The sequence below is a fragment of the Channa argus genome, chromosome 14, assembly GCF_033026475.1.
Source record: "Channa argus isolate prfri chromosome 14, Channa argus male v1.0, whole genome shotgun sequence".
NCBI classification, from domain to species: Eukaryota; Metazoa; Chordata; class Actinopteri; order Anabantiformes; family Channidae; genus Channa; species Channa argus.
The window spans coordinates 24,117,560-24,142,546 of NC_090210.1; the positions used below are offsets into that span (position 1 = coordinate 24,117,560).

The 24,987-nt window shown below is 42.6% G+C and overlaps 1 protein-coding gene and 2 non-coding genes across 6 annotated transcripts in view; 2 read left to right on the forward strand and 1 right to left on the reverse strand.

Annotated features, from left to right (window-relative positions):
* Positions 1 to 24,987, reverse strand: part of LOC137098397 (contactin-associated protein-like 4) — a 106,542-nt gene that overhangs the window by 66,054 nt on the left and 15,501 nt on the right. For 3 of the 4 annotated variants that reach the window (XR_010910608.1, XR_010910607.1, XM_067474613.1), the window contains exons 2-6: positions 19,302 to 19,412; positions 11,719 to 11,912; positions 8,374 to 8,521; positions 4,172 to 4,378; positions 3,980 to 4,054 (exon numbers count right to left, since the gene is read on the reverse strand). Coding sequence is in view for 2 of the 4 variants with exons in the window: in XM_067474613.1 (XP_067330714.1) it covers positions 3,980 to 4,054; positions 4,172 to 4,378; positions 8,374 to 8,521; positions 11,719 to 11,912; positions 19,302 to 19,412 (735 nt within the window). In the remaining 2 variants the exon portion in view is untranslated. The remainder of the gene's footprint in view (positions 1 to 3,979; positions 4,055 to 4,171; positions 4,379 to 8,373; positions 8,522 to 11,718; positions 11,913 to 19,301; positions 19,413 to 24,987) is intronic. The other variant, XM_067474614.1, reaches the window with a different exon arrangement.
* trnal-uaa (transfer RNA leucine (anticodon UAA)) lies at positions 11,383 to 11,465 on the forward strand. Its single transcript has one exon. It is a non-coding gene; the product is annotated as a tRNA-Leu (tRNA).
* Positions 14,309 to 14,391, forward strand: trnal-uaa (transfer RNA leucine (anticodon UAA)). The gene has a single exon. It is a non-coding gene; the product is annotated as a tRNA-Leu (tRNA).

The window sequence follows — 24,987 nt, forward strand, 5'->3', positions numbered from 1 at the left end:
GGCCAGGGGTGTCACTCTGAGTCATTATAAATGTAAAAGATACAATTTTATTTATTTACGTAAATTTAAAGGTGGTTTTATATGTTTTGTCACATTAGAATTTTGGAGCAGTTGCAACCAGTCAGAGAAATGATGGATTTTACCCAGTTGTTTATTATGTGTTTGTGACTTTATGGAATTAAAAATGGTGTAAAAGTTACATATTTGGTATTTCTGATGATGAACACTTCATAAAAACACAATTAACTGATTAATATACAGTTTGTTCTTTTCCTGGAAGATATACCTGGGTGATCATGTCCGGAAGCCCTGAAACTGCAGGATTACTTGGGCCGGTAATCAGTTCTGACCAGCCCTGAATCAGGAACGTTGCAAATTGAACCCAAAATGAGCCCAAGGATCCTGCAGTGTAGCTGCTCATTATGCTAATAGGAAACATAATCTGGTTGCAGTAGAGCGCTGTGTGGATGATATGGTTTAGCTGGAAGTTAGCATCTGCCTGGTTCCCTCAACACAAAGCTGATGAGAATTTTCTATTGGTTTATGGCAGAAAATAAGCTCTGTGACAAATAAAGGTTTATGATACTTAGTTTAGTGGGATAATAATCACAGATAGAAACATTTTTTTCAGACCTTATTTCACTGATCTCACCAAACGTCCATTCAGTCCAGAGGCTGTAAGATTAGGGAACAGGAAGAGTCAAAACACTGAGCTAATTCTGTGTTCTAGGACTAATGGATGGACACTTTGGATAGAATGAAGGAAGCTGCCTGTGTGTGTTATTAACAATGACGACAAAAACGCTTAAAAACTGCTGATGGCTGCAGCATTTTTACTTCCATCACGGGGGATCTGCCTGAAGGTGCTTGTCTCAACACATTAGTCTGTGCTGAACTCTACATTATTGTCCTCATAACAGCATCAGCTCATTGTATCAGGCCTGCTCTTCCATTTAAGCTGCTTGAAATCTGATTATGGACAAAGACACCGAGAGTCTTTAATTATTTTATCCATTCTCTCGCATAAAGCACCAAGTCTGTCACTTGTCCAGCATGAAGCTGAAGCTCTTTTGTTTTTTCTTTTCTGTTTTGTCTTCATCTCCACTAAATGAAGCCGTTAGTGGGTAAAATCAAACGATACAAAGACATGAATCATTACGCATCTTAGTAAGAATGAGGAGCATTCAGAGATACTTAATAGGTTTATGTAAACCAGCACTAAAATGCATCTTATCTTTCTGTTTGTACCCATTCACTGTCACCATGAAGACAAAAAGTCCACAGTAAGTTGGGGTCTGCAGTAACAGTACAAAGCTGAAAAAGGTCCATAAGGAAAGTGAGACACTTAACATACAAACTTTGGATAAAATTGTTCCGGTAAAAACTGAAAAAGAAACACACAATTTTCTCTGAAATTGAAGTTGAAACTGACAAAAGTAACGTTACAACCTGTTGCCTGGTGCACAAGTCTCACTTGTTTGCACCGATTCCCTTTAAAAGTTGTCCAACAGAGCAGGACATTTTCCTTTGGTGTATTAAATATATCACATGCACTGAAAGAGTTTTATTTTTATTTCTTAATAATGCTTTGTCAGTTTCAAGTTGTTTAAAAGAAAAGTAGGTTTCTCTGGAAGGGTAGCAGCAGTTTTGTGCACGTCTGTATATGTACAGGACACGTTACAGTATTACAGGGTCAGACTTGCATGTGTGAGCATTAGCAGAGCAGGGTGGAACACAGCCAGTTAACTAAATGACTCAATCTGTGTGGGAGACACTGTGAGACGGGAAATTGAAGGACGCTGAAGTGAAAAAGCCTTATTGCTGCCTTAACATCATATGAAAGGAAAATAATTGCATTGACATATTGAAAAGAGCAAGATACATAAGAATGAAGAGAGAGGAGAGCAGCAGAAAGGTTGTGGGGGGTATCAAAAGGATTGGAGAGAGGAGTGCAGCTAAAAAAGCCACACGGTCTCTTTAGAGAGGACAAGTAAAGGCATCTGAGGGGACAAACCAAGACAAACAACAGTAATTACAAGAGAAACTGTGGAAAAACAGAAAAGGGGGGGAGACACAGACAAAGTGCTCCTCTCGCCTCTAACGGCTTTAATTTGCTGTCACTGAGCTGCAGCCTGTCCTCACAGTGTCCTCACAGTGACATGATACAGTCTTTATGCTGGACTTGTCCTTCTATAGGACGACACAAGCTCAGAATAAAGAGGAACAATCACAGGACGTAAACGTGTTTTAGAAAAGCGGTCGCAGTCTGTCCTCTTAGGGACGAGGTTTTTCAAAGCAATTCACTTTTTAGAGTGGAGATGTCTGGGTCCCTTTTAAAGACAACAAACAGGCTGTGTGCAGAGGTTTGAAGGGACATTCCGTGTTGTTATGCTGTCCCATTGTGGTCTTCTGTGAGAAGAGACAGATGAGAAAGAAGAAGCAGAAGGAAGCGGGTGGCAGATGGATGCAAGGTGGGATGAAGGATGCTGGGATGGAGAAACAGATGGAGAGGATGAGATGAAAAGAAAGAAAGGTGACAGAGGGAAAAGTTTGGGATGTGGGAAATGGAGTGTTTCACTGAACATTTCAGTAGCCAGATGGTATTTGGGATGAGAGGTGAGCCATATGGTGATGATTCAGCATGGCAGCCTAACAACCTCTGCTTTAACCCTGGTTACACACACACACACACACACACGGGTCCAGCCCTAACACATGCTACAGTGAACGGGGATCATTCATCATGGCTGTAACGGAGATGCAGTAGCATCGAGCAGTCAGACATGTAGCAGGGAGCGTGTCGGCACCTCAGCCAACCGAAGCCAATGGAAAGGTGTTTCCTCCACTTTACATGCAGCAGATCCTCTGTAGCATTGAGAACATGAAGAGATGATGAGTTTTCAGGGTAGAATTCAAATTTCAGCTGAAGTAGAACAAGGTAGTAAACGTGTGCTGGCTGATACAGACATGACACCTGTGACGTCCTTTGGTTTTGGTGCTGACATGAATAAAATAAGCTGTGTGAGCGGCTGAATACTCTGAAGAGGAATCGCGTCACCGTCAGGACAATGCTGTCTCATTCCGAAGCTGCCTTCTTTTCCCTGGAACCTTACCAGCCCAACAGACACTAGGATGAGTTGCTTGGCTGCATCAGAGCTTGTGGAATTCAATACAAATGTTTAAAAAATAAGGTTCAAAAGATTTTTCTAAAAACATACTAGATGGTCTGATTCCTTCAAAGAACTGAGACACAGTTACAGTTCCTTAAGCTGTGATTGACTGTGTGAGGTCCCTGTCTGTCCCACCCTGAGATTATCAGCTGTGAAGACTTACAATGCTAAGCTAATACTGCAGATGCTTGAGTCACCTACACGGATTTGTGGTTGGAGCAGCGTCGCAGTCCCACAGGTCTGTGATTAGTGGTTACAAAGGTCAGGAATTGGTTCGTAGACTGGGCCACGTAATTGGTGGCTTTCAAACAAATGTTGGCACCAGTGTATTTAGCACTAATGCTGCCTGTGGCGCTTGTCAAGTCTACAGTCTGCTGCAAAAAATAAACTAGCAAAGTTAGAGGCAGTGGGACATGACACAGCAAGGCAACGTTAAAGAACTAGAGGCGATGAAGACCAGTGCTGCAGCGGCTCACGTCGCTGTCTGCAGACATAAACTAGGCAGGTGTGGCAGTGAGGTGCGTTAGCTGGAGAGACTGGAGCAAACCTGCAGACTACGGTACAATTCTTATGACTGGAACTAGATTCATTTATCAGACAGTGTAATTTAACCCAAAGGAAGCTGACAAAAAGAAAAGAACAGTGAACAAATACTGTCAATGTCAAGTGGCAGGACGTGCATCTTGGTATGTAAATGTGTTGTATTACTCAGTGTGAAAGGATCTGGCACATCTCCATTGATAAGAACATGAATATTAAACACATTTAAATGACAAACAGTGTGACTGTGAATGCTTGTCTTTCCGTACGTGTGGTCCTGCAATGGACATTGTGTCCCCTCTCACGCAGTGACCGCTGGGATGAGGCTCCAGCCCCCCATGACCCTGTACAGGTTAAGAGTAAGAGTGTGCAGCCTTCAAAAAGGCAGCTGAAATATCCAGTTATTTAAAGAGCTGTTACATGTTAAACGTTTTATTAGGTCTCAGTGTGTCTGGCTGTACCTTGTCTGAGGAGCAGCTGTAGTTTTCCTCTCTCCAGCTCCAGACTGAGGCTGAGTCCTCTCTGTCCGCCTGCACTCAGCAGAGTCCCAGAATTCCTGAGGGTTTTAAACTTCAGAGAGACGACCTCTCTGGTCGTCCGCCTCAACCTGGAACTCAACCTGTACACCAGAGCGCTGTCATCGCCGTCGAAACTCACCACATCGGAGGCTAAAGAACCAAACAAGACAGTGAAATCTGTAAATGAACCTTAGTCAGCAGAATCATGACGATCCTCCCTGTTCAGGTTTCTTGCACATAGTGAAACTGAGCACCAAGTTTATTCTGTGACTGAGTTGCGTTTACTTTCATCTAACACTGTGAAAGTGTGATTCTCAAAGACAGCTGAGTTAAAAAGGTCCAAAGTGCTTAAAAAACATCCACAAAATCATGTGGTCAGAAATCCTGCATCGTACGCTCACACTGTGGTTTCTGTGTGTGTGTAGGCTGCAAATGCTGGATTGTTGTAAAAGCACAGAAGCAGCTGAGTTCAGCGTCAATTTCCTTTACAGCCTAACAACTAATATCTCTGACTGAACGTTTTTTAATGAACTCGGCACATCTTCATCTCCCTCTACACCGAGTCCTGCCCAGACACACACCCACTCACACTAATGCTCTTACCGCATTGTACACTGTTATTTTCTGCTGATTACAGACGAGGAGACTCGTCGTCTTTGTGTAAAGCTGTGATCATCTACAGGGTGGACTTCTGCTCCTTCTGTCTTTTTAAAATAAATTTTTCTTCTTTTGTACAGGAGAACAAAGGTCGACTTCCACGTGAAACTAACGTAGTATTTGGTTTAAGTGCTGTGAGAGACTGTAGAAAAAACTATTCCATATTTTCAGCCTGTCTTCTAATCCAGCTTCTTCCACAGTTTGTTTTCATTATCAATCATCTTTCACCTCGTGAGCTGATCTTTTAAATCTATTAAAAGTCCTGATAGGACTTTGCTTTGATGTTTTCTCCTTGACTTAGATTGTTGCTGCCTTGTACCTCACTTGTAAGTCGCTTTGGATAAAAGCGTCTGTTAAATGAATAAATGTAGATGTAAATGTTAATGTAAAAATGTAAATGACTAAATGTAAATGTGAGCTAATACAATGAATAAATGATGGGAGAACATGCTGGACTCCAGCAGAAGAAGCGAGACACCGTGTGACACTGTGCTCAGCACATTCAAGACTCCGTCTTACAGTTTGTTTAATACGTCACTGAATTAGTTCAGTTTTCTTAGAACCTTGCAGGTCCCTGGGGAGCATTGTGGTGACAGGTGGCTCTGCAGGGGTTGTGTAACGATGCACCTTTATTCATCCCACGGGGAAGGTGGCTCACGATGCCACTACTAAGAAGAATGATTGTTCTTACAAACATGACGCAGCATGATGTGAGATTACTTTGTCACTAATCAGATGAAATACAGCTGTGCAGTCTGAACTCAGCATCGGTGCCATACAACGATTGCACCTTTTGAATAAATCTTGTTGCACAACTATCAGCAAATAAGCGACATGTGAGATTATGTGTGTATTTGTTCAGCACAAAAGCAAAACCAAAATAATTCTTTTGATCTGCAAAGTATTATCTGTGGACAGAACCCCAGACACTCCACTCCATTGTATTTGCACATCAATATTTACTTTTTCACTAAGATATGTGTCAGTGTATGGAGTTGGTTTTGATATTCATGAGCAAACAAACAGCAGTGAGCACAGACACAGCAGGGAACACTTTGTCGTATTCACACAGAGATTTGTCCTCGGTTCAAACAGCTCTGGGGGCGGCGACGGTGGGGGGTGTGCGGTTTCACTTACTGCTGAGACAATGAGATGGCGTCCAGTTGAAGGGGCTTATTAGACGCCGAAAGACAGCACAGAGATTTCTACCGCTCACAGACAGGATTGTGCATGTTTGGAAACGTATCCTGGTGACAGCAGTTTCAATTCTGATCGCAGACATGAAAGAACACTATCACATGTGCGTTGGCCAGAAAATGTGTTGTTTTTGCTCCTTTATTCAATTTTGGAACATTCTTATTTAAGGTTTATTTTTTAACATTATGAAGGACTGTGCAGAGTGTAGCACAGCATAGCAGAGCAGGGAGAGGAGGGACTGGTGGAGCAGAGTGCACCTCTTCACTCTTAAACTAGCACTTGCTTCAGTTGCATTTTGTACTTTTAAGTTCATGGTTGATGTTGGAGAATGATTGTGGCTTTGTGTAAAGCGGCTGCTGCTCAGTTGTTCCACGAACCACAGGCTCAGTGGTTCAACTCCCAGTGCTCCAGGCTACACGTGGAAGTGACCACAGTCTTTAAGCTTCAGCTGTGCTGCCAGAGTCTTTAGAAAACGATCCAACACTTTAATAAAACTGTGGCCAGACAAACTGGACATTTGCAAGGTTTTAGCAGAAAATGTTGTGGATCAAGGTCCAAGTATTTGCAACTTGACATTGACAAGAAACTGTGGACGTGTCCTCATTACGTTAATAGAAAACGTAACCCAGTTGCAGTTTTGTAAATATGTTGTACAGAAATGTAATTTTTAGGATAAAGAAGTCACATTTAGCAAAGTTTCATTTTGGATAACGTTGTGCTTAATCCACAAATCTCACTGGAGTCAGAAGCAGTCAGAGCAGCAGCGACAGGTTTGACATCTGCTGTTCTTTGCTCAAACAGGAAAATATCTGCGGGTTTATTGTTGATATGTCAGAACTAATAAGAAAAACTGTTGTGTTACGGGTGTGAAAAGATGAGCTGCCATGTTTTACGGTTTGTGAAGATACGGTGTGATGGTTTACTTCACTGTGATGATACTGATGCTGAGACAGTCAATATATCATGAAATATAAAGGAAAACAGAGAAACACTGGGACTCAAAGCTTCAGAAAGGCTTCTGCTGTTGTCAGTACTCATGTGCACCGTGCACACTGCAAACTAAATGTACAGCACAGTAAATATTAAATGTTGACGTGTTAATTTTAGCTCTGATATCTGCTCAGTTACAGGGATTTTGAAGGTTCCTACATTTTTTCAAATCTTGACGCAATCTAAATGTACTTTTAGTGACACTTGTTTTTTCCAGCGGCTTGAAAGAGGATCAGACTTTCTATTAGACGGTTGCAGGGTTTGATCCTCTCTGACTATTAGTTCATTATTATCATGCATTAATATAAACACAGGGTTTTACGGTTGTGGCTGGTTGAGGTGGACTTTTGTTTCCAACTGCAACTACTAAAAAATATTTTACAATAGTTGCCTATTTGAGCAAAGCGCAGCCCTACTGATCCTGTCTTTCCTCTGTGATTCACACACTCACCTGTCACGGCAGGTGTGTGTCATGGGTGGATCTAGAGGAGGCCATTTGCTGCCGCCCCACTCCCAATGAGTCCCACCCAAATTGTTCAGCTCCTAATGCTGCAGGCGCAAAATAAAAGGACAAATATGTCCACAAGCTGTTCAAATTACTGAAACAAACACAGAGAGAGATTGTTAACTTCAATGAGATCCACCTGTAAAGGTTTGCGGATCTGACACAGTTTTCTGTAAAGCTTGATTTTTGGTCCAGCACTGAATCTACACAGGTCAATGTTCACATTTATACTGATGTGTCTGTGTTGCTCTGTAATTACACCACCAAAACATCTGTGGAGTTACTGTGCCACCACTGTTAAGAGATTTTCTTCTTTTACAAAGTGAGCACAACTGAGCAGAAAATGTTAGGTTGGAGCTAACGTATACCGAACAAAAGTTACTTTTATTGACATTAGTGTGCGGCAGGACAGGAACTGATGTGCCTCTCATTGTCTGAAGGAACAGACAACTCATTTTAAATGTGTATTTTGGTTTGGGACTAACGTTAAAAGTGGCAGAGATACATAAAGGGATGCTGGTGAGTGAATGTGGCAGCTACCTTCTGTGCTATTTAGCAATGTGGACAAGTCCATGTATATTTCTGGTATATCTAAGTAATCCCACATTGCTAGTGGGGGGGGGGTCTGGTGGCTCAGCTGTAGAGCATTGGGTTGGGATGCAGAAGACCGTGGACTCGAATCCCCCTGACAGGCCCCCACAGTTGAGATTCTTCACTTAGATAAACCAACGTCCACGGTATAATAACCATCAGCTCCTATACTGTGATACCAGTGTACTGCTGCAACCCGACTTACTGTAAGGACACCCGTAGGTCTCCAGTCGCAGGCCGATCCTGCCGTTGGGGTTCCAGTCCAGAGGAGTGAGGCGGAGTAGGCGAGCGATCACTGGCTGCTGCAGCTTGTATTGAACCACACTGTCTGCATTACTGTTCCCTGGAAAAGCCTGCACACACACACACACACACACACACACACACACACAAAGGAAAAGGTGAAACCTCACAAACATACATGACTACACATGACATAAAACACATCTTTATAAAGGGAAACTTTGGTCTTTCTCTAAATTAGCTTAGGTGGCTGCTGCATCCAACAGCAGATACGAACACTTCTTTATGATGGGGCTGAATCAGATGGGCCTCTCACAGCTTCTGCTCAGTCTTTAGACTCAAATGTTTCTGCAGAATTGGGAGGCTGATTTGGAACAGTGAGGAGATCATCTGTTTCTTTGTGACTCTGGGCTCAATGCCCGGTGGACGGCTCTCTTCATCTCTGTCCAAGTCTCCCATCTGGCCATCAATCCTAATTACATCCCTCCCTTGAAGTTGACGTGCAGGTTAACTGGCTCACCCACCGCTGAATGAAAACTTAAACACGTCATTAACTTAGTAATGCCTGTGTAGTCATAAGAGAGTGCACTTGGATCTGCTGGTGTGATGAAGAGCGACATTGTGTTTGGCTGAAACGAAAAGAGAAAAACTGATGAATGATGACTTTTTAATGTGTGTCTTTGTGATTTCGTCGGCTCTAACTCAGCAGATGTTTCAGTGGTTGTCTGTCGGCTTTTATCTCTTTTTAAAGCCTCACTGGAAGCCAATCAGACAAACCTCCATCACAATTGAAGACACTCGTCAAAGCACAACTCTTTTTAAAATGTGCTTCACTGTAAGAAAGGACAAATAAAATACATCAAACCCAAGAAAGAAAAAACGCAGGAAAGACATAGGAACAAATCAAAGAAAAAGACACTATAATAGTTGTGAGAATGAAAAGGGTTTGATTAAAAAAAAACACGTAATTGATCTAACCTTCCGCAGAAGATGGAAAAATTTGGATTCTTGCTCTTGGGCTCCCTTGTTCTAAGCCTAATGGGCCTGTTAGGGCCTGCAGCAAAACTCTCAGTCAAGCAGAAAACATCAAGACAAAGTGCTACAAGAAGAAGCGTTTATGTTTCGTGAAAAAACAGATAGATTTCAGTATGTAAGAAGAAGTGGAAGTGTTTTGAATATTAGGAGTGAGGGTGCTGAGTGTGCAGAATTCAGAAGCTCATTCCCCTGTTGTTGGATCACTGAGCTGAAGAGCTTTGTCTGGGATGTTTGGTGTAGTGACGTCATTCATTAGCAGAGTCCAGTGGGTGGGAGGAATTGTAGACCTGAATGAGAGAGTTCAGGTGGGCAGATGCCATCTTAGTTGACCTCTCTGTAGGTGGGAGTCAGTGCAGAGAACTGAACACTAGTGTGATGTGTGTCCTGAAAATGAGATGTGCTGCTGCATTTTTGATCATCTGGAAGGTTTCACTGTGTTCCTGGCAGCCCGGTCAGCAGGACGAGATACGAACAGCGCCTGCACCAATTACTGACTCTGCTTATCAGTCCAATTCCTTCCTGTGTGAAATAATAGGCCTACACAACTTTTCAGCTGCTATAAAGTTCACGTGGCCTCTGACTTCATATGTCAGAGGGCACAAAGGCTGCTGGACTCAGTGCTAACGCCAATAAAAAATCCACTAGTTGCAGACAACGAAACGGCTATTGAGACAGTTCACGCTGCTTCATTGTCTGTGCAAAAATAGACTCCAATGCTTTTAAAAGCTCTAAACAGTCAGTCAGTCTGCAGGTGTGTTGCTCAGATGACGAGAAAAGAAATGCTGTCTCTTTTTTTATTATTTGACTCTCCAATGGCTGCCATCATTATATTTTTCTGGTCTAAAGACAAGCTGACTGACTGGCATCACTTGCAGCAAAGTGAAGAGTGAGACAGAAAGGACAGAGATGCAGTCGAGAGCATCTGAGGGAGGACCACATGAAGGGGGATGAGCACTGGGAGAGGAAAGAGGGGAAGAGAGAGATAAGAGAAAATAGAGAGAGGGAGAATATTTGAAAACAGTCAAGACAGACAAGACAAAAAAAAAAAAAAGAGCACCACTTGTTCTCATCGTCAGCCGAGGACACAAACCACAAAAACAGGAGAGAGACAATTTAACAAGATGGATGCTACATTTCCAAGCAGCCACAGGCTTCTGAGGAAACGAGAGAAACCAAGAGGACGAACTAAGAGAGAAGGAAGAAAAGAAAAAACAGCATTTTGCATCCTGTGGTCTTTAGCCGACTAAGCTATGTTATGATGTAAGCTGAAAGAGGATGTGGTGGATCCACCAGCTTCCTCCTCTATTGCCTCTCTGAAGCTGAACATGCACAAGTTCAGAAACACAAGATGTTTCTTTAAGCTGCGAGAAGAAACAGTCACAAGCTCCTCTGTACAGCTCTGTCACCACAGACCAGGGGAAACTAACATGTTGCACGAAGTGTCTGACTGTTCTCTGAGTCCCACGCTGGACCCAGTCCCAGCTGTCACTGGGTGTGAGGCTGGGTCCACCCTGGACAGGGCTCCAACACAAAGAGACAACCATTCACAAGACAGTGCAGATAGTATTGCTGAGAGAACCGGCACCGGATCAACACTTGTTGTCTTGTTTAAAGTGTTTGACACTGTCCAGCAAACAGACTCATGCTGCTCATGTTTTCAAACTTAGTTTATTCGGGAAAGTTTGATCAGGCGCTTGCAGAGCGGAGGAACTTTTTGTAGATCTTGGAACTATTATTAGTTCTCCTTGTTTTCAATGGACCACAGGGACGTTAAATGATGAAAGTAATTTGTTTTTAGCTCTTGGTCTCTCAACTGAGCCGATCATCAAAGCAAAGAGTTGGAGTCAATGTCCTGTTATTATGACATTTCACTGAGAATGTGACAATATACCAGTTTTCGTGCAAATTACTCAATGCTAAAGCAAACAGAAACATAACCAGGATGGCCGAGTGGTTAAGGCGTTGGACTTAAGATCCAATGGGTGAATGCCCTCGTGGGTTCGAACCCCACTCCTGGTAATTATTAAGGTCACAGGTTGACTGTTGTTTAGCTTCTAGCAGTGACGGTAAAACACTGTGCAAAGACAGTGCAGGTAGTATTGCTGAGAGAAACAGCACGGTGCCACTCAGCAGCCTCCAGTACCAGTTTTAATGTTTGCACAGTCAGCAGAACATTACATCACTTCATGAGAAGAGATCATACATGAGCAAAGAAGAAAGCTGCACCACAGCTAGAGGCCTTTAACATGATACTGATGCAGTCTGGACTCACCCCTATACTGTCCTCGCGTCTGTACTGTTTCCAGTTGTGTCCCGTGTCGCTGAACATCAGCAGGTAGGACGTCAGCCAATCAGAGCTGCCGTAGCGGCCTTGGGTAGCGACGGCAGTAATGGTGGTCCGCTCACCCAGGTCCACCTCCAACCATTGATACCTGTCCGAGGTGAGAGGGGACCAACCTCCAGCCCCTGCAGAGACCGGAGGAGAAAACGCGTTAGTTTTCTTTCTGTGTGATGATGATGATGATGATGAAGTTTCACCTTGAGATGAAGTCTAACTCTACAACTGGAGGCAGATCGAACATCTTCTCACCCAAGTTTAAGTTAAATGGGGAAGAAAAAAAATTGGCAACATTCCTGAAGAATTTAAGCCACATGTTTCCTATTTTCATAAAGAACACACTTTATGTAATATGGACATTTTTTACGTGAATTGAAAAAATGCAATAAAAAAAAAAAAACTGCTTACAAACCAAGACAACATAGTCCACCTGTTCATGCACTGTCAACAAACCAACTAATGGACATTTCTGGCTTTATAGTCACCAAAATATTCACTAAAATTCCAAAAGAGGTCCGAATATGACAATGTCTGACATCCTGATTTGACAGTGGATTCAAAAATATCACATACGTAAATATCTGAAGTGACAAATGAAAGAAATACTGAAAACAAGTCATCACAGAATCATGTCAACTTCAAAAGGCAAATATCGTACTTTTACTCTTACTTTCAAAAAACTAAAGAGCAGAACCTGCAATTACTTTTGAAAAGATCAAAAGTAATCAAACATAAAAATATTACTTTTGAATTTTGATTCAACGAAATATTTAAATAACACAACAAAGATCAAACCAAACAGCAGAGGAACTACGTTTTCCTTTTTCCTTCTCTTTAAATAGATCAAATGACTAATAACAAGACCAGAGACAATTCGAAATATCACTTTAATGCAATTATTCAGAGTTTTGTCTAACAAATCTGTCCGGGCCATTTGGAAAAATAATATTTACAAATGCTCCAAAAATCTAACAGTGTTGATCAAATGGCACAATAAAACACTTCCCACACTGAAGCAGTGGGCAGTTTGTGTGTGTGTGAAAATGCTTTGTCGGGCCAAAACAACGGCGCAGAGCTCAAACACCAGATGGATGGATTCTGAAGGAGGAAGCTGCTGACCACCGTCCCACTGAGCACACACACAAACACACTGAGCCTGTGCCAGGAGGCGTCACATGAACAAACTAAAAGCAGCTTAAATGCCACTTGACTTTCAGAAAGAGATGCACTTTTCTTTTTTCCCCAGCAGCCGCAGTCCGTCAGGTTTTGCATGTAAAAGCTGCAAAGTGTTAGTAAGAAATAATGAAGACGCTGAAGCCAAATTACAACAACTACAAGTCTTTTTATATTTAAAGACAAAAAGTCAGTTTTTCATGTTCTTAACACGGATCAGACAGAGTTCCACAACCATAACCTGTGATCTCGGACGAGTTTGATCTGGTAACGCCAGCAACCAGGATGTCAACATAACACTGTCTTACTATAAAGGTCTCAGGACGCATCCTACACACGAGCAAAACCAACACCAGACGACCACAAACAGACGCAAGAATGTGACAATTTATATATCAACACACAGTGTACTAATAACCAGGATGGCCGACTGGTTAAGTTACTGGACTTCAGATCTAATGTGTGTACGCACTCGTGGGTTTGAACCCCACTCCTGGTACTGTTGGCTCACTGAACAATCATTCCATTTTGTCTCTGTTGACACACAGTTTTCTAAAACTTACCTGAATGGATTCCTGGTACCACTTTGTGAGACCTGTGTGTCCAAAGACCTGAATTACATGTTGAACCAGAGCTGAGGGTTGTGGAAGTTCAGAAGGGCAACAGTTGAAAGAGCTTTTATTAACATTCCAAACGGCCTCAGGCTGAGGAGAAAGGCTCAGCGGTGACAATGAATCAGTGTCGGTCCAGTGGCTGCTGCAGCCTGATCTTAAAAGAGCTAAAGGCCAAAGCTAATAAACACTTACGGAACGTTCTCGCTGACAGCAGAGCAGCTTTACTCATGAGGAAAGCGATTAGAGGATTCACTGTGTCCGTCCTCATACTGGAACGAATATTTGAGGTGACCCGATGGCTTTTTGTCACAGCTGTCACTTTAAATCAAAGACATGTCCCACGTTTTCTCTCGTGGAGCTGCTGGATCTAAAGAGCCACTGAGAAAAGTCGAGGTTGCTGAAGGTTGGAGAGGGACATCTGTGCTCTGAGCCAAACGCTCGCTGTTGTCTAATGAATCAGGACACAGTGGAAATGTGGACAAGCCGGATCAACAGTGACACGTGTTGTCTTATGTAAAGTGTTTGACACCGTCCAGCAAACACACATTAAGTTGCTCATAGTTCTTGGATCTATTGTTGGTTTTTCTTGCTTTCAGTGGAGCACAGGGACTTTTTTTAGCATGTAGGAATGTGTCCTGTTATTGTGACAGTTTATTCATCATTTTCAGACACCAGAGGACACCACTTTTTGTCTAAATTAGATCTCAACAGTCAGTATTACTGCAACAAAACACATAACCAGGATGGCCGAGTGGTTAAGGCGTTGGACTTAAGATCCAATGGGTGAATGCCCTCGTGGGTTCGAACCCCACTCCTGGTATTTATGAAGGCCACAGCTTGACAGCAGAGGGTTTCATCATCAGGCTTTGGTAACTCTGCAGTACATAATGTTTTCCTTAGTAAGAAACACTGGTCTCTGCACAGATCATATGTTCATATGTGCCTTCAAAGGAGCGTTTTTCCACCTTAAGTCAGTCTCTGGGATTTAAACGCTATATAAATAGTCGTCCCATTAACTCCGTGCACTAACTTGCGATGATACCACTTAAAATGATTCAGGTGCAAAGTACTTTTTATTATTTCATGATGAAGGACAAAAAACAGACAAAGCACATGTCAAGGCTGAGAAGACGGAAACAACATGGTTTCTACATTTTGCTGTGCGAGCTGCAAAATGTATTTTACAGTTATTCTCAAATGAGGCTGCTGTGAGCTAAGTATAAAACATCTGGAACAGACTGAAAATGGGCCTAATTATCCTTAGTGTGGGGCCAGTGTTAGGTAGATGAGTCAAGTGTGAATCTCTTCTGCCAGAACTCTGATTACAGCTTTAAAAATGCAAACCTCCCCAAAGTGTGGACGAAATCACTGAATATTTGCATTATAGTGGAATTAAATATGCATTATGCAAGTGCGTATCTAGATAATGACTTTAATGATGACTTTTATAAATGTGAAATACTAGGAGACACGGCCTGGATGACCTGGGCGCTTCGGACTCACTTCATCAATCTGTGCTGATATTCCATCAGACAGAAGGTAGGACGGGTAGACAGAGAGACAAAGAGCAGAAATAAAGACAATTAGAGAGGCAGACAGGGAGGAGGACAGAGAGACAGGCAGCGTGAAGCGACAGAAAGGCAGCTGGAAGGACTTGTAACACACAGCCTGTTCTAAGTGCCAGATCCAGAATGAGCCCTGGTCATTTGCATGAGAATACGAACTCTGCAGGGTAATTTCAGCAGCCTGATAACATGTCAGTCGAACACGGAGTCCAACAGGAAGCTAATTGGCTCAGTGCAGCTCCGACAGCAGCAGCAGGCTGGAGAACACTGCAGGAGAAACAGGAAGATTTCCATTTTGTAAATGTCAGCACAGGCCGATTCAAAACAGTCAAAACACTTTATATGAGGATGATTTGATAAGATTTTTCTTATCTAAGATTGGAGATTTTCATCCCAATATTCCAAATGTTTTCTGACAACATTTAAATAACTTCAAGAATGAGACTTGATTTTTTTAAGAATATATCATAGAGCTGTGGGAACAAAGGCTGTTCTGCTATCCAGGGAATCTTGGTTTACAAAGACAAAGACAGTCCACAGGGAAACGTGTAACAGCAGAACTGCACATAAGAATGATCAAAGTTTATTAAAGTTTACATGTGATTCTACATTCAGACATCATTCATTGGAAAAACAATGACTGTGGCTTGATAATTATTACAGCATAACTGCAGAGGTGTCACTGACCCACGTCAGCTCCACTTAGAGCAGGAAACACAATGTTTAAACACAGAGGGCTCGAATCTAATGAGTGAGGCCGTATCACCTCTTAACTTGGCTCCTGTAGTTAAAGCAGCAACAAAAAAAGGCTGGAAAAGGCTTAAAATGGAGTCAGTGACACACAGGAACCAGTCTAATGTACAGTATGTGTGTAGGATCAGAAACCACCGGCCTCGTGGTTCACGGACGACTGCAGTATCTTTATCAACATTTGTGTCCTGCTGCCTTCAGATGGTTGCAGGGCTTTGAAGGACAGGTTGAATATTTTCCCAATGTGTCTTAAACCACAGTCAGAAGAGCTGAAACTGGTCTGTCATGCTGTTCACATTGGCCACGGACAAACTGCTTCCTAAAGCCTTTTTAATACAAGTTATGAGCCTAAAATCCACAGTCGTTGTTCTGTGCAAAACTGTGTGTGCAGCCCCAAAAATAAAGTTTGCAGACGGCTATTAGTATTTGGCAAGAGACAGACGTGACTAAATTCTAACCAACGAAAATGAAAGTGTCTGCAAACAGAGGGAAAATGATTACACTACAACAGAAGAGAGACTGTATGGAAAGACATGATGGACAGGGACAATTCAGATGACGGCAGAGTGGAGCTGGAGAAAGCAGCTAAAATCCTGCATCAGACAAGAATGAGGCAACACTCCTCTACTAAAACTCCAGCAACTGGTCTCCTCACTTCCCACATGTTGACAGACAGTTCGGGTTGATGATGGATTGAAGATGTTCACATCTTCCTGACTTTTTTTGGAATTGGGGCTGTATTTGCTAAAAGACCATCCATCACCGATCAATAGACTATCCGGCCTTTTTATCCACTTATGGTGTCAGACTCAAAGACCTCCTTTGTGATCACTTTGATCAGGGTAAAGTCTGACGTGTCTACAGAGAAAATCGGTTAAAAGAGGCTGCTGTTTCCCTTTGGCTGCTGTTTCCCTCTGGCAGAGCTGCATTTAAAAGAAAACATCTTCTTATTTTCCGTTTTCACTGAGCACTGAAATGCAGACGATGGAAAGTGGTGCTACTTTCATCCAGACTGAACGACTTTCCAGTGGGTTTCCGTTCAGGTTTGGGGAAACTTGACCAGAGCCTAATGACTGAACCTCGTCTTGAGTGTGACCATTTTTAGACTTCCCACACGGGATAAATCCTAACACCTCATCCAGCTGTTTTTCCAACACTCAGTGGCCTTTGATTATCCATTAAATCTATGTGAATCCTCCAAAATGTTATTTTGTCAATTTCTGCAAAAATAATGACATCATCCTTGTTTTTAGAGTCAATTAGCAAACCTTAGCTCGCTAAAACGTCATGGAACCATCACAGCTGCTGCACATGTGAATGTGTGCATCGTCCTTCTCCACATGCTGACACTCACAGCACCAAATCCAATGGTTGAAAGGAGCCAAAAATACAAGTCTGTTGTGAAGCTGCAGTGCAGCTGCTGGTCCCGTCTTTGTTCATGTGGTGGGTAAATAAATAGAGAGGGAGGCTGCTCCTGCAGCAGCTGTAGCGTGACTGTAATGTGCTGACAAAGCACAAACCCAACTGAATTATCATGCAAATATACTGTATGTTACTGAACCTGCACCAGGTATTTTCTGATTGAGTCATTTATTTTTATATATTTTATCTTTAATTTTTCGATGCACCAGGTTTCAGTTGCAGAGCGGTTACTCCTTCAGTTCTCCCACAGACTAATATGACATTCTTGAAAGACAATGTAATCTGACCTAATCCGTGTTTACCTCCAGTACAGTGTCGTAGGATCGAGTCCAAAATCCTAAAAATCAACAGCTTTTGTTTTAAATGGGCTTTTGGTCAAATACCTGGAATAAGTTAAAGATTTTCACATTTTATTCTACAACAAAAACTTCATTCATTCTAACCCCACTCATGTTTTTTCAGCTTTTCGTGTCCTAAAACAGGCCACTTGTTGCTAACAACAGACACTACAGAGGTTGTCTGGGTTATTAAACGACCCAGACAGGTCAAAGAAGAAAGAAGTGAACACACTAAAGTGGCCTGGCAGAGCATCAGGCTTGGATGCAGAAGTCTGCAGGAGCAATTCACAGTCTAGAAACCAGTTTGAGTGACTGCCCTCTGCTGCCCCCAGGGACGGGTTAAATACACAGAAACGATTTCATTGTAACGTGCTTGTGTGCTCAATGATGACTAATGAAGATTCTTACTCTAAATTAAATTACAAATTGGTGACGCGTTGAGGGCATATGACTGCGGTTTAGTTTGCTTAAATCCTAACAACAGCTTTTGATTTCTGGCAATTGAATTTAGGTTTCAAATTTCATCAGAATCCAATAGAAATATCCCCTTGATGTTTTGTCAGAGGAACCAGGTGCTGATTCCAGACTGGCCTGGGACAAAACCATAGCGGGGTACAGTCGTCTTTCTCAGGAAAGCGGATCTTTTTAAGCGTCGTGTAAACGGGGAAGCCGGTTTCTAATCTGGTTTCTCTAACAGAGCATGTGTGTAACCAAAGGATGAAGACAGGAACGTGCAGCTGAGTGAAAGCATGACTGAAAGTGGAGATCGTAATTAGGCCGTAAGGCTCGACGGGAAACTTAACTGACACAAAGTGGCTTGTAAATGTCTAAATAAGGATTTTTTAAATTTGCTCGCACATGCTCTCGCACAGAGGTTTCAATGAAAGAGTCATCAAATAAAAACCCAAAGAAATTCAGTTGTTTCTCCTTCAGCTGTTTTACCATCATTTGATAATGTTCCTTATACAAAGTGACTGAAAATCCTCCATCGCTTTGACATGTTTGGTTGGACTTGGCCCCGCAGTTGATGAGAGACCAAGAGATGAAGCGGCATTGACAGCAGAGGGGGTGGGGTAGGGTGGGGTGGGGGCTTTAGACCATCAAACAAACTGAGCAGAGATCTGCTGCGCTCTGCAGGCTCAGCTTTCTTTAGTTTCCCCAGGTGGTGAAAAATGTTCAGATCCAGATTAAACTTCTCTCACCCTCCCAGCTGATCGTCGGCTTTGATGTCCGGATAAAGTGCTCGCGTCCGTTCCCTGCAGGAAGCTCCACAACAAGCCACGATCTTCATTTTATTACAGCCTCACATCAGCATCCAGCTCCCTGCTGGGTTTTAACTCTGGACAAACAAACTCATCATTTATCCATCAAAAACAAACAGCCCCTATAGAGAATAAAGGCAGGACAAAGCAACTCATCCTACTTCTCACTTTCAGTTGGTTTTGTCTCAGAGGTTATTCTGATGCTCTGTCTTCTGATAAACTAGTCACTGCTGAGTTAAGTCTCTGTGAATCCACCTAAAACTTCCCTGTTTGTTCGGTTTCTTGTTTGCAGCTTAAACAAAGTCTTTCCTGCACTGAGCTCCACGGCTGCAGGCTCCTAAAGTCTGATTGTGTATCCTGTGTTTCCAGCTTAGCTAACACACCCTTCCTCACCTTCTCTCCGGTTGAGTCTGGCGAAGCCCGGTGCGTGGCTGCTGGACAGCTGGGACGAGCTCCGGAAGGAGGACGGAGGCAGAGTGGACACCAGCGCGCTGTCACACATGTCTGCAAAGCAGTAACAAAGCAGAAAAACAGACACGTTTACATACGTCATGTGACTCAAACACGTTAACATATTTTACTGTGTTAATAAGAAGTAATTATATTGTTTAGTATTTTCCACAGCTATAATCTTGGAGCAGACTTTACCAGCACTGTTTAGGTTGATCTTGCCCTTCACAGATAATCCAGCATTATACCAGCATTTAAAAAAGACGGAATTCATTAAAAAAATATTGTTAGAAGATCTAACAGAGTTCAGCCTGGGCATCAAGCAAAGAAGAGACATGATTAATCAGGCAGACTGTCGAGTTTACTCGTCAGGGTTCAGAGTAAAGTTTGAGGTTTAACCTGTTTGTCGGAAAGAAGGAGGCTGATCCAATGAAAGAAGCTCTTCAGTTGCAGTTCGGGTTTCTTGGACCAGCTGTTCTAGAGCTTGAGCCTCAGTTTGGACTGGACATGGGATCCTACAGCTGGTTCCACTGTGGGTCCAGTTCAAGGTCGAAGGAAGTCAGATTTGACTCTAGTTTGATCATTTATTTTATAAATTCAATTAAATGCTTTATGAACCGTCCTCTTAACCAGGAACAAACTGCCAGAATATCTCAGCCGCTGTGCAACCACACTTGTCTCTTGTCAGTCCCACAATTTTATGCTGGTGAAATCTTAAATTAACGGACTATGAAGTTTGTTCCTGCTGCATTTGTAATGGAAGTAAACTGCATGGTTCATGCCAAATAGTATCCTGATGTAGGAGACACATGCACTGTAATTCATGAGAATTTTAACAAGCTGAGCAGCACAGCTGTTTGCGTGTTCTCCCTGTGTCCTCGCTCACAGTCCAAACGCATGTTAGGTCAATTGAGGACTGTAGTTGTGAAATTGAATGGTTGTCTGTCTGTGTTGGCCCTGACAAAGACTGGAGACCTGTCCAGGGTGGAGTCCACCTCTCTCGCTATGACAGCTGTGGTGGGCTCCAGCCCCTGCAGCCCTTAACAAGTGGATGGTGGATGGGTAACAAGGTCTTGTAGCTCATGTGTAGACAACAAATAACCAACAGCAGGACAAACCAGTTCTCTTCTTAATGGAGTTAAAATAAACCCTGTAAAATATCCCAATCTGCTAGTTCTGTTGTTTTAACTGCGCAAACGTCAAAAATGCCAGTCAACAAGTTCAGATGTTTTTGGATGCATGAACTTAAATAATAACAATAACAATTGATCTGCTGATAATCAAAATACAACTAATACATTATAATAAATACAAAAACCTTCATCATGAGTTGGATTAAAGAAGAGTTTTAAGAAGCTGCATTTCAGCCATTTCTGCTGTTGTGGACTTCTCACAATGTTCCCACAAATCTTTTTATGCAGACACAACTTCAAAACGTCGTATATTGAGGCAACATGTAGGTATTTGCTCACTTATGCTGAATGATACAACACTTAGAGCAGATTTGTACCAGTGAGAAGCTAAAGAGAAGTGAAGTGTCACCACCGAGTTGCAGGTTTAAAGTCAGATCAGGAAAAACAGACGTTCCACTCCCGACTCTTAGTTGGTGGGAAACAGCTCACAACAGTAGATTGGTAGAGAAACGTCTGCTTTCTTAGCAGGAGTTTCCACATTTCTTTGGTTCAGTATCATAAAAGTAGCTGGAAAGAAGCGTCCCAACTATTGTGAAGAGTGAAAAACACAGTTGAGTGGTTCAGACAGTTAATCTCACGCTGAGGAAATCATAATATCAGAGCAGCAGGACATGGATTATTCCACATCTCTCAGCCCGAGTGCAAAACTGTTTGTTGTTGAAAGCAGCAGGTCGGGAGCTCACAGATGCTGTGAGGTGGAAGCTCAGTATGTAGAAATTAGCCACACTTTTCAGGACCAAAGCTTTAGACTTCATTCACGTTCCTTGGTGAGAGCAAAGGATGCTGTCCTCTCATCCCCGAGAAGGACATTTATGACAAAAATCGGTTTGTGAGTGTGTGAGTTGAGCAGATCGCTGAGAAGCAGCTTTAATGATCCTCAGCAGAAACAGCTCTTTTAGCTGTAATGGCTCCACATTAGAGAAATGAACACACTAATAATGTCCAGTCGCTTGAATGAATGTTGCTATTCTGCCTCAACGGATAAACGAGGGTGTTGTCGAGACGGACGGCATCCTCATTACAGGCTGGACACAGAAGAATCAGTGCTGACATGTTTCAAACACTTTAACTGTTCGTGGACAATTGGCAGCAATAAAAGCATCATATCATACACAGACTGCAACGATTAACAGGAAGATTCTCCACTGATACTCGTAAAGGAAAAACATAAGTCACAGCAGTAACTGCTACTCACATTTACAGAGAAAATAAATTGTAAAAGGTGGAAATGAATGAATTTGTTTTATGGTCTTCATGGTGTAATTGTACCTCACAGTGGAAGAAACACACACACACACACACACACACAGATCCATGAACATCAGCTCAGTAAATATTCCTAGATTTCCTCCGAGCTCCAAACTGTAAACTAAACCTACACTGCCTACATCATATAGACGCTGTTCCCCACCACCCAACAACAATTCACGCTGCAGCCCGATCGCAGCCCACAGACCACGTCGTTACACAGACTTCAGCTTTCACTCCTCTGTCAGCATCACTGTGCGTCATCTGCTTCTCACTGCAGCTTCATCATCTCTGTAAAGAGGAACAACTCTTCACTTATTGTGTCACATTTTAACCTTTAACGCGTCAATTAGGCCGATTCCACCAGTAATAAAAATGCGTCATTTAACTAATTGACCATTAATATCCTTTCACTAGCTGAGCTGTGCTAACTTGCTATAATTATACTGCTGAAAGTCTCATTTGTTTAAAGTCTGTTGACTAATGATGTGTTAATGTTAATGAGTGAATGAGTGTGTAGGTGTAGGAAAACTACCCAAGACTTATTCCCTAGAACTGCTTGTTTAGAAAGTGCTGATGACTAATTAGCATGATAACAGAGAAACTGAGTGATTAATTGTACTAATGACAAGTACACACCCGTCATTTCCTGTGAATCCTCTAATAACAGCCAGGAAAAATAGGTGCACAACTACACAAATACATTTAAGCACTGTTGCAGGACGTTGATGGTATAAAGAGCCTCCATTTTGTTTGCACACTCTCTCTTCTTCTTACATATTTACATATCTCACTGCTTTAAATACCACGCAGCTACGTGAAAATCAGCAGAAAGCCTGCAGCTCTGTGGTCCTCTGCAGCTAATCTCTCTCCCCGCAGGCCTCGGCCTGACAGACACTTGTTGCTGTGGGTGGTGGGGGAGCCCTCAGTGTGAAAAGCAGGTGAATTACAGCAGAGTGAGGAGGTGACATGAGAGAGGCGGCTCTCTGTTGCTGAGTGCTGTAATCCCCGTGGAGATAATGTGTGGTGACAGCACAGAGGTAACACACGAGTTGAAAAACCAGCACGCTGTGGTTTTTTTCTCTTTGTGCAGCATAGAATCGGCTTTTAGGACGTGGACGTCCCTGACAGCGAGAACAGCGGAGCACAAACACACAGTTAAATGTTTAGTATCTGCAGGACTGTGGAGGACAGATAGTGTCCTGAGTATTAAAGTACGGCACATTCCTCTCCCGAAAACAAAGGCACCTCTTCTCTCTTTTAGTCACAAAACCATAACATGGACATTTCAAGCCTCCAGGTCAACAGCAGAGGAAACCTCACGATGCAATGGTGCAGAATTACTGGACACTAATTGGTCAAAGGTAAAACTCTTTAGCCTCAGGTAACAATAAAATAAAGGGAACAGAAAACCTGCCCAGAGAGGATGGGAAAGCTCTGTATTTGCTTACGGATCTTTTTATTTCAGTCAAATGCCTCCTGGACATCTATCACTCTCTCACCCTCTGGCTAATGCTAATTCATTGTGCTGGCGTGACAGAGTTTGACAGCAGTAAATACCTAAGCCCCTAATCTCTGGAGGGTGGAGACCTTCACACTATCAAACAGATTTAATCGCCAGTGACACCAGAGAAAGTGAGTCAGATAATGGCTCATTCGCCTGCACTGTCCACTTCTTTAGCGTTTTACGCTGGGGACCCCGAACACCGACAAGCTCCATCCATCACCCCAACAAAGAGCTGTGAACAGAAAGTTCGTGCACTTCAGAGCTTTGAGCCACACAAGTTAAACATCCAGAGAAAACCAGCAGAAAACTTCCATGTTACTTTTACTAATCTGCACAACATCTACCTGTAGTTTGACCCAAAAACCTGCTCATGCATAAAGAAAGAAAGTTCTAAAAACAACACAAATGTACATCAGCCTTTAACACGTCTTCATCTTCATCCCATGAATGCAGCCTGAGCTCAAACGAGCTGCTGAGGAATGTGGCCTGTGAGCGAGGTTGAGTTCAAACACTGCTGAAACCCCCAAAACATTTATTCTGGATCATGATGGCAGAATTATGCAGATTTGGATGCAGTGCTGCAGGCATCATCACTCGTACCAACAGCTCCAGGAGGAGACATGTGAAATTAAATATCTAGTAATTTAGCAGCAGCACTAAGTAAATAATTTGAATATATTACAGCGAGAACAAGAAGTCTCCATGGAATAAAAACTGTTTGGTATGAAATGCAATTTTGTTCTGTCATTCAAAAGATAAAAAAAGAAAAAAATAAGGCGCAGGAGATTCACATCATCCAAGCAGCCTGTGAATCTAATTTATTTTAAAAATGAAACACTGAATTGGACACCGGGGAATCATAAAATTGAAAAGTCTACATTCCGTCAGTGGAAGAGCTTCTACTGCTGTTTCTATGCAAATGAGCGACACAGTGAACATTTAGTCTTTTTAAATAGACACACAGACGCACAACCTGCAGCTTAAATAAGATGTGCAATAAATCAATCCAATACTCACCACATGTGGTGGTGTGAGACTAGTGTCATAGCATCAAACAGCATTTCTGTGAATCGGGTCATAACCCTGGACCTTTTTCAAACAGGTCACATGCTCATCTTTAAAGTACTGGAGCAAATATTGTAAAATCTTACTATTTCCCAGTTTGAGCCACGATGCAGAGCGATGTCTCACTCTACCAGCCCCTGTGATGGTCATGAGCTAAAAGTAGACCACACAGAAGGGGTTTCCCCCACAGCATGGCCGGGCTCAACCTGAAGGTACAGCCACACAACCCAGAGTGGAGCCGCTGCTCCTTTGTAAAAGCAGATGGATGGTTGGAGTTAACAGTGACAAAGTTTCCATCCTGACTTCTTCCATTAATCCTCACATCATCACGAGGAAATGCTGCACTTCTTTAGCTAGTTAGAGGCTTTTCAGATGCATCTTTCATCTCTACACCACAGTTTTGGTCCTGTGAACAGAGCTGGCTGGGCTTCACAATGAGATAACTCTGGAATATATTGCTGCGGTGTGGTGAAATTTGTTCCCTGTAATGTGAAGCCAACTGCAGCCTGTGGAAGAGCCAGGCTATGAAGATAACGCCGCTGACAGCTCCTTTGTACTCGGATGATAACAGCCGGTCTGTGGAGACCAAAAAGCCTCCATGCACAGCAACACCACA